Source organism: Quercus lobata, chromosome 7 (assembly GCF_001633185.2).
Source record: "Quercus lobata isolate SW786 chromosome 7, ValleyOak3.0 Primary Assembly, whole genome shotgun sequence".
NCBI classification, from domain to species: Eukaryota; Viridiplantae; Streptophyta; class Magnoliopsida; order Fagales; family Fagaceae; genus Quercus; species Quercus lobata.
Window position 1 is genome coordinate 39,222,722 of NC_044910.1, and position 13,255 is coordinate 39,235,976.

Below are 13,255 nucleotides of genomic sequence, written 5' to 3' on the forward strand. Positions count from 1 at the left end.
TTTTAAAGATTCCAACGGTACGCCACTATTGGAAGCCGTGTGTACTGATCTCGAATGCTTAGGTACGCCACCATTGGAAGCCTATGCAGTGCGTACTAATCTCGAATTCTTAGAGTTTATTTAGAAATTGTTTATTTTATTGAAAATTTATTGTAAAAAAATGATTTTTTTTTTTAAAAAAAAACTCTGCATTTTACTAAAATTGGCTGGTCCGTATAGCCAAAAAAAAAAAAAAAAAAGGCAAATCGCACAAATTAACTTGGCAAACGCACGCTTAGGCCCCTTAAAGAAACAACACAGTCCATACATGCCAATGCCATCATGCAAAAATTTCTTTCTTTCTTTTCTTTTCCCCCTCTTCTTTTCCCTTTTTTTTTTTTTCTATAAATTTAATAATAGAGAGATGAGGGATTTAAATTCAAATTGTCTTCATTGAAAATATTAAGAAGTATTAATCAATTAAACTATAAAGTTCTTAACACCATGAAGATATCATTGATTAGTCTTATATCTTTAATTATATATAATTATATACTATCTCTATATTTGTTATAAAATCTATTTGTAAGGTAAATCAATTTTGTTAGACTACAATACTCTTTACACAAAATTTTGTGGTCACTTCTAAATCCGCTCCTTGATTATTAATACTTGTAATTTACACACTCAAGTATATCATAATGATCCCTCTCAAAAAAAAAAAAAAAAAACAAAAAACAAAACAAAACAAACGTATATTATGATGTAGCTTACGTTACCATTTCATCAATATTTATCCTATTTTCAACATTAACCATTAATTAGCTTAATTATTACAATTGCAATTTATAAAAATTCAACTTTTATTATTTAATATATTATATTAAAGGTAAATTGCACTACGATCCCTTGAACTTTTAAAGTGTTGCAATAAGATGCTGTTAACTTTTTTTTTTTTTTCCATCAATTTAATATATCAACTTTGACAATGTTCCTAATAGACCTATTATATGTCAAAATTCCATCAATTTGCTAATGAAAAAGTGTGTGGTGATATATTAAGGTGCAATTTTTGAATTGTGACTTAGTTGGCCCATTCAAAAGATGTCACGTTAATAAAAAAAATCTAACTCAAGTTTTAGTTCACTCATAGCTAATGGAACAAGAAAAATCTCTCAACCTCAGTTGGCCCCTCACTTTCTCTCAATTTTTTCTTTGTTTTCTTGGCAACCATAAGATGCATTTGTTTGGTTGGCGAGAAAACAATGGAAAAACTAAGGAAAAGTGAGGAGAGAGAGACCTCAATGGAGGCTAAGAGATTTTTCTGGTTTCAATAGCAATGGGTGAGATAGAAGTTGAGTTGGGATTTTGTTAGAAACGTGGTGTGTTTTAATTAATAAGTTAAGTCACATTACTAAAGTTGCACACTTAATACTTTGTCACAATCACTTTTTCAAATTGACAAAACTTTAACATAAGTGTTCTATTTGGTACAATGTCAAAGTTGATGTGCCATATTGAAGAAAAATAAAGTTAAGTGGGTTTTAGTGCAATAACATAGAAGTTAGGAGGTCTTAGTGCATTTTACCCTTATATTAAATTTAAATAGATCCTGATTGTGATTTCAATACCTCTCCTATATCTTCTAATCCTTCCCCTACTTTCAACTAAAGGGGAGATATGGTGAGATATGATTTGTGTGAATCTGTGAATATGAAGCTAGCTATGTATTCAGGATTAAAGATAATACAAATTTTTGTCTATGAGGTGAAACTGTAAGTAAATGGCCATTTCCAAATTAATCTTCTCACAAATTATGTTTTACGCCCAAACCACGCTTTTTGCGTACTGTAACTATCATGGGCCTCGTTTTGGGGGCTCATTATTAAATAGACTTGTGGGCTAAAAGTACTATTTGACAATGAGTACGGTGAAGTGTGAAATTTGGTTCAAGACTGGCCCAAGTGAAACTAGAAGTAGTTCAAGCATGGTCATGTCTAAAAGTGTAGGAATGAGAATCTAGGCACATAGCTCAAATGATCAATTGATGACCACCAAGTAGATGATAGTCACACAAAGGCAGCTTTTTGTTCTGGCTTATAACTTTGCATCAAGTGAGAAAAGGATTCAGGCTCAGACTGAATTTTATTGCTTAAAGTTTAAGCATGCATACCCGTATAGTATAGGAAACATGCTACATAAAACAGAATTTTAGTTCCTTTTTTCTCTTTTCTGATTCTGACTATTCCAGAGACACCATCTGATAATTCTGATCTGAAAAATCATCACCTTGCCAAAAGGTGGAACTAATCATGATTTAGGGGCCTCATCCCTTCACTTCCAAGCAAAGATTAAGACCAAATTTACCATGTTATCCATCTCCTATTCGATTATAAACTTGGTTTTCATGAAATTGTTTTACCAGAATGTAAATTAATACCAAATAACCTTTGTTCACGTGGTAGACATCAAGAACCTATAATCAACTTAATCATGGTTTGTTGACGACATGTATACCATGGTGTCAAATTCCCACTATTTGATTTATTGCTTGAAATAATTATCAATAATGTATCCTTTTGTATTGGCAGATGGGATTATAAGTAGTAGGACCCGAATTAGATAATTGTGCTGTATGAAACTATTGCCTCTCGCACAATATGAGCCTGGAATCCTCAAAAGCAAAAAATTGCTAAATCTTAATGCAATCATACGAGGAGGTTACTTGGCTTATAGTGTAAGGGCGTTCATGGAATTGTAAAAATCTTTAAACCTCTATTAAAACCCGTCCAAAACCACACTCAGATCATAATCCAATTGAAAGAACACAAAAATGTCTCCAATTTTGGCTATTTTGGTTGTTGCATTCTTTCTATATTGTGTTACAACATCAGCTTCAGACCCTGACCCAATTCAAGATTTTTGCATACCCAACCCAAAATTTGGTTCCATAAAAACTGCTCACAATGGTAGTCTTCCATGCAAGAATTCATCCGAGGCTACTACCGATGACTTTGTTTTTTCGGGCATAAAGGGAGCAGGAAACTTCTCTGACACAGGCCTTGCAGCCATATCAGTGAACCCAGCCATCTTTCCTGGCATTAACACACTAGGCATGTCATTTGTACGTGCTGACCTTAAAGTTGGTGGATATAATCCACCACATTTTCACCCAAGAGCCACTGAAATTGCATATGTGGTGCAAGGAAGTGTATATGCAGGTTTTGTGGATTCCACTAATCAGGTTTTTGCTAGAGTAATTGAGCAAGGAGAGGTCATTGTGTTCCCACGGGGTCTACTGCACTTCCTGATGAATGTTGGTGATATGCCAACAACAATATTTGGTAGTTTCAATAGCCAAAATCCTGGGTTGCAAAAAATACCAACTGCCATTTTTGGATCTGGGATCCATAAGGAGCTTTTAGAGAAGGCTTTTGGATTAAGTCCTAAGCAAATTGAAGCCATGAGAAGAAGGTTTAATCCCAAGAGGGTGAAGTAAGGGGTGAGTGAATGGCATTTTGTTCAATTGGGTGACATAATCTTATGGAAATACTTATTTATGTTATTGAGTATTTATCTATTATGGAATGGCTGTTTTTCAGGGTCCAATGTTTGGTCACTTGGTAATTTTCAATTTGTTATTCTTTTCCTTTTTTTCCATTTTCTTTCTTTTTATCTGTTGAATACACCCTGCTTTGTTAATGGAAGGAAACAACAATAAAGATTATATTATTGAAGCCAAACTAGTCTTAAATGATCAGGGCACAGGACTTTACTGAATGTGGTTATGATCCTGAGCCTAGACACAAACATAAAGAATGCATAAGAATGAGTGACAAGCCTTCATCACTCCAAACCCCATAGGCAGAGGTAATTTGCAAACACTTCAAAATAAAAAAGAAAAAGATCACATAATTTTATTTTATTCTTGCTAAGATCAAATTCCATAATCCTTTTCACTGCCTCAAGAAGCCAACTAAACAGTGACAGAAAATAAGATCATAACATGAGTAAGTTTAAAAATTTGTAACATTTTCAAAGGAATTATCTTCATTTGTTTAGGGTTTTGCTTCCAAAACCAACTTGTTTGGATTGCCACACTGAATCGTTTCCCAGCAAGGTGGATTTTTTTCTTATTCTAATTTGTAGCAATGTTGTTGATGCAACTGAAATTTATTTGATTACAAGTGGGCATCACAGTCCTGACTCCTGAGTAAATGTGAATTAATCAATATTTGGTCCAGTAGTGGCCATCAAGTTGCAAAACCCAGACTTGGGAAATGGAAGCAGAACTCTCTGCAAAAAAAATGGTATCTATATGCTAGCTGATACCTTTCACCAATTGTCAGGTGGGATTTTTCTAATCAGCTCTGTAAAATGGCTGAGTATTCCAACAAACAAGATCACTAGCCTTCTAAACAACCTTTTTTTTATCAGTTAATATTTATAAAACAAAGGAAAAGAAATAGCAACAAAAAAAAGGGTAGATACACAAAACGAAGTCTCAAAAAAGGAATAGAAAATATTCTTGTAAGTTGTTGACAATATTCTTACAATCCATAATTTTGAGCGGAACATAAATACAATGGCAGCCATTAATGATCATCCTCGTGACTAAATCTACTACAGAAAATACTGAGATAGCATTTACCGATTAAAGTTCTAAGTCCTAACTCCTATGCCATCAGTTGTGCCAACTCACATTATTCCTATGGCCCCATCAACAGCGACAATTTGGCACCTTCAAACACTACAAAAAAGAAAATGAAGCCATATGATTTCATGAGTATAACACTTCTATAACCATTAAGTTTAAGGAAATCTATAAAACTATTACAATGGCAAAAATATGGGCATTTGCATGGTACTTTTCCCACCAAAATGATTTAAAGAAAGGGTTTATAGTTGTCAACTACATGATCCAGACCCACTAAACAATGCAGCACATGCATCGACTAAATACCCCTTCAAGAACCTCACCTTTATATTGAATAGCTGAAACTTTTCCACTCAATAGATACAAATGAAGTGAAAATATTTCTCAGTTCATCCACTCACCAGTCATGATCCTATAGATGTTGACTATCTGACCATCAGTGTCACAGAACACATTGAAAGCTAGGGAAGCTCAAATTTTCAAATTATATTTTTCAATTCAATCCCAAAGTAGTAACTGCGTTCATATGCAACAGTTCATACAAAATGCTGATGCCTGGTGCAAAACTTGTCATACATATCAAAATGATCAAAAGAAATTTCAGATTTCTATGTAATGTACAGAGCACTGACCTGGGGTAGCCCATTACAAATGTGGAACTGGAAGGCTACTTCTCCCCGATCAAAATTGCCTTAATGATACTATCACACATTCCATCAGCATGTGGGAACAAGTGTCCAGTACCTGGTAGCTCATGATAGTGAATCCATGGCAGCTGTTGGGCAATGTATCGTTGCAGTGTAACAGGCACAATCAAATCTTCATCTCCGTGCCACAAGTGGACGGAACCTTCATTGTTTGGAAATGGGTTTTCCAGATCCATAGGACTGAATTCCCAGACCCCAAATCCAACATTCAGGTCACGATGCAGAGACTCAAATTCTCCTTGCTGTCTTACCTGTGCCTGAGGAAGCCACATTTGGAAAATACATACATTTAAAGAAAGAAAAAAATTCTCCTATTAGTAACTCATGCACTCCATGGGAATTGAACCCAAGACATCACCACCATCACATACTTATGAGGATGGGGGGAAGAGGTAGTGAATAGTGATGAAAGTGCCATTTGACCATGGGTTAAAAAAAACATGTTGATTATAATAGAAAGAAAATATGGTTTTAAATTGCCCAATAAGAGAGAGAGAGAGAGAGCATTAGACTTGATAAATGATGCTATGGAAATAGATTTACATGGAAAAAAAGCTGAAAAAAAAAAATATTCTTAATTTTACAAAAAGTTCATTTAAACCTTTGTCATATAAGGTGATCTAATCAGTTAGACAAACAGAAATCATTAATTAGTCACCACATCAAAGCTATGAGGCAGTGAAATAGAAGGTTAGATATTGATGTGACTATGGATCTTTTTCCAATCCACAGCAATTATTTAGTAAATTGAAGCCATCAGAAATACCAAACAAGTTTTAATATGTTAAGCAAAATGTTCTTATATTAAATTAGGAAATCTAAAACTCAACCATCAGGAACAAACTGAAATAAGAAAACAACAAAGCCTAACCAAACACATGATATTACGGAGTCATCACACCTTCACTTCTAATTGCTATAGTAATAGAAAGTAATAAGATATTAATTCAGAGTTGAAGGTGTCCTTTCAGAGCCTTTGGCAACCGATGTAGGTTTGTGGTATGCAGTAAAATTCTAGTACTAGTTATGTACAGATATCAGGCAACAGTTTCTGAGTCTTCAATAGACAACATTAGTCAGCAGAAATGCTCAAAATTCAGCTTTGCATTTTAATAATACAACAGATCAAGATAATCATACAATGTCAGAAACTTTAAGAACCAGAATTAGTATTAATTTTATAAATTTTATTATGGATACATTTGCAATATATATATGTGCACACACCTAGTACGAAAATTGGATTAATGAAATAAAATTTTTGAACTTGCAACCTATCAGAACATAGGATGAAGATACATCCTAGATAATATCACTAGGAGGTGGTGCTTGGATTATATTGAGCAACAATCTTCATTTCCACAAAAAACAAGCCATATATAATCAGTCAACCGATATCATGCACTAAATCAATCACTGTAGCTACTTGTTGCTTTTTCTCAATGCCTTAAATAGTATCAATAACCATTGTAATATTCATTTTCCAGAGAAGATAGTTACTAACCACATATTTTTTTCTCTCAGAACGCTTTGCCATGAGTTCTTTGTCTTGGCTAGAAAGAATATCCAAATTGAGAGATGCAATGCTAGAGGCAGGGAACCATTTTTGGGTGTTCCACCAGTGGGTAAGCCAGGGAGTGTAGTGAGCAACACGAAATGCCCATTGATCTTGCGGAAGCTTTTGGTAGTAGGCTTCACTGGATAAGTTGTCAGGAAAACCAGGCCACCAGTAGTTAATCGCTGGAGCTAATAGTCCTGCCCCTGCTAGCCTGTTAGCATTCCAACCCCACACATAAGAGAAAAGACACATAACGTGGTAGAACCTCTCTCTCTCTCTCTTATATACACAAATGCAACCATTCTTGTTATTCTCTTTTCTAGCATTTATTTATATAGCTATGGCAAATCATACCTGTGAGGGATGTATTTGAGGCAACTCCAAAGCACCTGCCCACCCATTGAGAAACCAGTTACATAGAATTTTGATCCTAGTCCCAATTGATCAGCAAGCTCTTCTATATCCAAAGCCATGCTCTTCACTGTTCTCTTGGGATTAGGATCACTCTCCCCATAACCAGGTCTGTCAAAAGACACAGTGTAGATTCTTAAATCTTCGACAATTTCCTGGAAGAACCCACCATTGATTCAAATGATACTAAGTCCAAGAATATCATATTTAAAGGTTTGAAATAGACCCAAAAAGAGAGAGGAAAAAAACAAAAACAAAGGGATAAGTACTGGAGATAGTCTTTTGGCAACAACAGCATCATGCCTGCAAGAATCAAAACCATGGACGAAGACAATTTTATAATTGGCCATTTCTTTAGGCACACCATGTTCTTTATAGGCCAAATGCCTTCCATCACTAAGTTTTATTCTTGCTGCTGTTACAGGGGGGCCATCTGGAGAACCACATATCTTGGGTGGAGGAGGCTGGGTTGCCTTATAAGCCCATGCCAGAATCCCCACAAAAAACAACGCTACAGATTGCTTCAACATCCCTGAAATGTTGATCAATGTTATACTAAATCTTGGAGACAAAATAATATTAATCAACACATTAAAATCCATGAGTAGAGCACAAAAATTGTACTAAAGACATGCATATTTTGCAACATATTTATTTAGAACAAGTTCTACCTGCAATGGCTGCAGATTATGAGAACAAAATACTAGGTTGACAACTCCCATTAACTATAGAAGTATGGTTGCCTTGAAATCCATAGTCAAGTTGTGGAAATGACCTCCCTAGCACCAATTCAAAAAATAAAAATAAAAACGCCAGTGCCAGCTTAATGAAGAAACATTCTGTTCCAGCAACATGAGTTGCTTGTGATTTGTGGAGTTTTGTTTTAGATCTTTTGGGATTGGATGGGTGTTTCCGGAAAAGGTCATTGATCTTTTATTTGGTTGGAGGAATTGGGTTGGCAAACATTCATCAGATATTTGGAATTTAGTCCCTCTACGTTTGATGTTCAAATTGTGGAGGGAAAGGAATCATTGTACTTTTGAGGAAACTGAAAGTTCGGTGACTCAATTGACAGCATTGTTTATTAGATCTTTGTTAGATTGGTCCCGTGTGTGGGGTTTTACCAATGGTAATTCCATAGATGAATTGAAAGAGTCACTACACTTCTGTATATAATACATTTCCTTTGTAATTCTTTAGGCTTCTTCATGTTCATTATATATGTACTTGAAGTGGTCTTTTTCCAATAAAAATATCACTACTTATCAAATAACAATAACTTGTTAAAAATAAAAGGTATGTGTTTCTACATTGATATGTCAGATATTCACCCAATAAGTTTTGATACCTTGATCCCATCCTTCAATCCAATGTGAATTAGTGTCACCACGCTAATAGATACCACTTGAAGGAAACAAAATCATCCTTGTATAACATAAAGGGGGAAAGAGACCAAGTCGATTCAAATTTCAAATTCTTTCCATCAAATAGATTTCCAATTCACATCAAAAGTAAAATTCAAACAAAAATACAACTTTAAAGTACATTTCCAATAAAATGGGGGTAAGGTAACTTTGATTAAAAGCACTCTTTCAAGTTTGCCCACTTATTTCCTTTCACCCTTTTCCATTCCAGTGGAGGTGACTAACCGTTTAGAAGGGATTTCTTATAGAGTGGGATTGGTGAGGAACCAAATTCTGTCTGGTTAATTGGGCTCAGATTTGTGAACCTTTGCAATTTAGAGGATTGGGGGTTTGGAATTTGATAAGATCCAACCAACCATTGCTAAGAAATGGTTGTAGTAATATGGGACTAGGAGAGACCATCTATAAAGGAAGATTATAAAAGTGAAGTATGGGAGTGAATTGGGTGGCTGGTGTACTAAAGGGGTGCCAAGTCCTTATGGTGTATGTCTCTGGAAATCCATAAGACACGAGTGGTTGACTTTTTCCCAGATTATACAATTTGATGTGGACGATGATACTAGAGTAAAATTTTGGCATGATTTGTGGTGCAGTTATTGTCCACTTAAAGAGAACTTCTCAGAGTTATATAAAATTAGTCTGTGATAAGGAGCCTTCTAGAGAAGAGGTTATGCATTTCCCCAATGGGATGCTTCATTGGATTTTTAGTTCTCTAGAATAGTCCAGGATTGAGAGTTGGAGTCTTTGACTGCTTTTATGGATTTGACCTATTCCACCTTAGTGAAAGGTGAGGGACTTGATAAAACTCTGTTGGAGGCGAGCCAATAGTCGGGGTTTTAAGGTGTCTGGGTACTACCTTTCCCTTTCCTCAACTATTGGCATGTTATTTCCTTGGATGTTAGTGTGACAATCAAAGGTTCCTCCTAGAATAACTTTCTTTTCGTGGACCGCTGCCCTAAGGAAGATTTCTTCTGATAATTTACAAAGGAGAGTTATTATTGACAAGAATAGTGCTATATGTGTAAATGGAGTGGGGAGTCAATCGACCATAATCTTCTTCATTGTCTCATAGCGTATGAGTTTGGACAATGTTGTGGAGTTTGTTTGGTCATCTTTGGGTTATGCCACAGAGGGTCCTTGATTTGTTAGTAGCTTGGAGGGCTGTGCTGCATTGCATTATGTTGTGTCTTTGACTCTTTGGTGGAAATGGAATGCCAGATGCTTTGAGGGATGCGAATGGTCTATTCTTGAGATTAAATCTCTCTTTTTTCATACTATACTGGATTGGTGTGTTGCTTTTAAATCTCTTCCCTGTTCTAATTTCTAATTTATTAGATATGCATGAGCATTGTAATTTGAAAGTTTGATTGTACTGCAACCTGAGTACACCCCTAGTGTAAACGGGTGTTTCCTATTTGTTCAATAAAATTTCATGTCTTATAAAAAAAAATTCCAATAAAAACACAACTCTAATTCTTTAATATATATATATACACACACAACAACACACAACAACAATTTTAGGGCCAAGTATCACTATTTGGTAAAATATGTATGGATGTATCCATTGTTTGCAAAATAATTAAGGATCTACCACTTTTTTTAAACTCGAGTTTGTGAAACTCGAGTTTGCCATGAAACTTTTTGCCGTATAACTCGAGTTTTGTCTATGAAAAATAGCCACCAGTTTTTGATGTAGCTCGAGTTCCATAAAAAATAGGATAGCAAACTTGAAGGCTAGTTTTTCAAAGAACGAACTCGAGTTACACAGTAAACTTGAGTTCCAAAAGAGTGGTCCAAAATAGTGGTAGATTCCTACATATTTTTCTAAACAGTGGTACATGCCATTTTGGCCCAATTTTAGTTTCTGTATTGTCCTACATTTTTGCAATGACAAATGTTACTTAAAGAGAAAGAGCGACCCTATTAAGACAATGTTATGGTTCCCACGTATACGATGAAAATAAATAAGGCACAACGACAAATTAACAGCACCCAGATCAAATAAAAAGAAGAGAACAAAAAACCCACCTGAGGGAAGCTTAAAGGAACTGTTTTGCTTAGCTTTTCTCGTATGACCTCTGGCTGATGCTGCAGATATCTTCCTGTTCACTCCTCCCGCCATTTCTTTCTCACAGAATACCCAATTACACAGATATCTGAAGTGAATTTTGAAGAGTGAAGACTGTCTATCAAGATATATTAGCGTTTTTCGTCTTAATTGTTTGATACTACTGGGCCCTTGTATGTGTGGTGTTCGTGTCTATTTATGATTTTTTTTTTTTTTTTCCCCGTAAAAAAGTCATAATTTTTGCGAATCTTTATTGGTTACTTTTTACTTTTACATAAATTTACCATCTTTTTTTCACTACTTACAATCTATCACATGAATAATTATGGTAAAAGTTGTGATTTTTTACGTAGTTGTAGAATTTTTTTTTTTTTTTTTTCCTGCTTTGCATTGGAGTGTTTGTTGTATTTTTCTAAAAACTAATATATAAAAAAAGGGGTCGCAAGTATGGTCACTGCTCCTACACCATTTAAACATTTGCATTGCATTACAGCGTGAAACGACACGAATAGTACTTATCACTATTTGAACCCATAATTCCTAGAGTCATAAATATGATGAGTAACAACTCACAAAAACTTCATACTCCTTGACCACCTCCACAAATGATTTATTGTATGTTTTCTAAGATGTTTTGTTTCTCTCAAACAAAATATTTACTACTTTGCAAGATGCCATATTTCTATTCTTTGTACAAAAATGGAATTGTAGAAAGTGATGTCTAACTTATGTTTAAGCCGTTAATTTTCACTTTTGGACAGTTTTTTCGAAACCAATTTGGAGAAATTTGATCCATCTATTATGAGATAATTTATAAAATTATAGATTTTATTAAACCAAATAACTTGTTAAATTTTTTTAAAAAAGTCACATGACTTGTTGAATATTTTATGTGACTAAAAGTATATATGAATAATTATTTTAGTAGTCGCACAATAATTTGAAGGAATATTTCTCAAAACTTAATTAGGAAAAAAAAATATATATATATATATATATATATATGCACTTTAACCTCTCTAATTTACATATTTTGCCAAGTGAAGTGCAAGACATACTCTTCAAATGAGCTTTGGAGAAATTATTGCATGAGACCTCTCTCGTAACATAAGAGACTCACATATATTATGAGAGAGATGACTCATAAGACCGTTTAATAAAATAAAAATTTCCAAGCTTTGACCCCTTGACTCTCCTAGGTGGAGTCACAAGTGTTGCTGAGATGCTTAATTCAAAGAAATATCTTCAATTTGGGAAAAAAATTTGAAGTTTTTTTATTTTTTTTGGGATAAATAATAAATTGGAATCCTTAATATTAATAATAGTGTGGGATCTTATCTATATTATATATAATATCTAAAAGCTTAAGAGTATAAGTTATTATTGCTACACTCTTATTGAGTTGCATTAGTGTAGCATTTTGGTCTATTAGATCAATTTCAATCCATTTGGTCCATTTCACTCCACCTCAATCCATTTTGATCCATTTAGTCCACCGCGGGCAATTTGGTCCATTATGTCTAGTCCAGTTTACTTCAATTCGTTTAGGTCCTTTGTCATTCATTGGTTTTGTAAATGGCACGATAGATTAAAAAAAAAAGTGTTTTTTAAAGAGAAAATTTAGTAGTTTAACATACCTAAAATGAAATATTTTGATGAGAAAAACACTTTGTAACAAATTACAAATTTTAATATATAATCTTACAAGTTAAATCCTTTTTTTTTTTTAATGTTATACTAAGTGTAACATTATTTTAAGAATGGTTTGAAACTAACACTTATAAATCTCATATATTATTTTTATTTTTCACTTAACAAAAAAACAAATCATCAAATTTTTTCGCGCAAGTCTGCCACTAGATTATACTAATTTTCAGTGATGTATTTTTAGGATTCGTTATCTTATTATTAGCCATCATAATAATTATAGAGCTGGCATACAAATCAAATATTACACGAGAACCTTGGAGGAACAATTGTTACTTTCCTGCCTTATGTTGTCGAGACCTGAAGTTGCCTAAGCTGCCACATGTCGAGCACTTATGTTTTTGGTGGGATTGGATTGGGTTCTACTCAACTGAAACAACTTGAGCTAAGATCCTAAGATGAGTATATGGTCACCTCCATCAGGAACACACGAAATACAGGCTATTAAACCAAACGTATTCAGACTCAACGCAAAGTAGCTCATGTTGGCAGAGAAGGCAACAAAGTAGCTCATACTTGCCAAATATGCTCAGTATAATGAGAACACGTGTTTGGATAAAAGAGACTTACCCCTATATTCCCTGAATGAGTTACTCATGCAGATGAAACACAAGTTTCACAAAACAAAAGTTTTAGAATTTCAACCTACAGCATTTACTTCATGATAATTGCTCTTATCATCAAGCTAAGATACCAACTGATTTTCTATTCAGTTGTCTTATGAAATGAACGTATCCAAAT

At 34.3% G+C, this 13,255-nt stretch overlaps 2 protein-coding genes across 2 annotated transcripts; one reads left to right on the forward strand and one right to left on the reverse strand.

The window, feature by feature from the left end:
* Positions 1–2,680: 2,680 nt before the first annotated feature.
* On the forward strand, positions 2,681–3,681 carry LOC115953945 (germin-like protein subfamily 3 member 2). Its single transcript, XM_031071777.1, has one exon. It carries the CDS (start codon positions 2,813–2,815, stop codon positions 3,476–3,478), a length of 666 nt encoding a protein of 221 aa, XP_030927637.1. The 5' UTR covers positions 2,681–2,812; the 3' UTR covers positions 3,479–3,681.
* A 797-nt stretch (positions 3,682–4,478) lies between these two features.
* On the reverse strand, positions 4,479–10,984 carry LOC115952485. The gene is made up of 6 exons (XM_031069666.1): positions 10,768–10,984; positions 7,582–7,844; positions 7,256–7,467; positions 6,848–7,112; positions 5,269–5,600; positions 4,479–4,729 (listed from the first exon to the last, which is right to left on the reverse strand). The coding sequence occupies exons 1-5, from the start codon at positions 10,859–10,861 to the stop codon at positions 5,304–5,306; spliced, it is 1,131 nt and encodes a 376-aa protein (XP_030925526.1). The 5' UTR covers positions 10,862–10,984; the 3' UTR covers positions 4,479–4,729; positions 5,269–5,303.
* Between the last annotated feature and the right edge of the window lie 2,271 nt (positions 10,985–13,255).

What these genes read in the sequence shown, in the direction of transcription:
- LOC115952485 (XM_031069666.1), bottom strand. Translation starts at nt 10,861, where the DNA reads ATGGCGGGAGGAGTGAACAGGAAGATATCTGCAGCATCAGCCAGAGGT. An exon ending in TTGCCAAAAGACTATCTCCA is followed by an intron (nt 7,468 to 7,581) that starts GTACTTATCCCT and finishes GGGTTCTTCCAG; the next exon opens with GAAATTGTCGAAGATTTAAG. An exon ending in CTCAAATACATCCCTCACAG is followed by an intron (nt 7,113 to 7,255) that starts GTATGATTTGCC and finishes GAATGCTAACAG; the next exon opens with GCTAGCAGGGGCAGGACTAT.
- LOC115953945 (XM_031071777.1), top strand. Translation starts at nt 2,813, where the DNA reads ATGTCTCCAATTTTGGCTATTTTGGTTGTTGCATTCTTTCTATATTGT.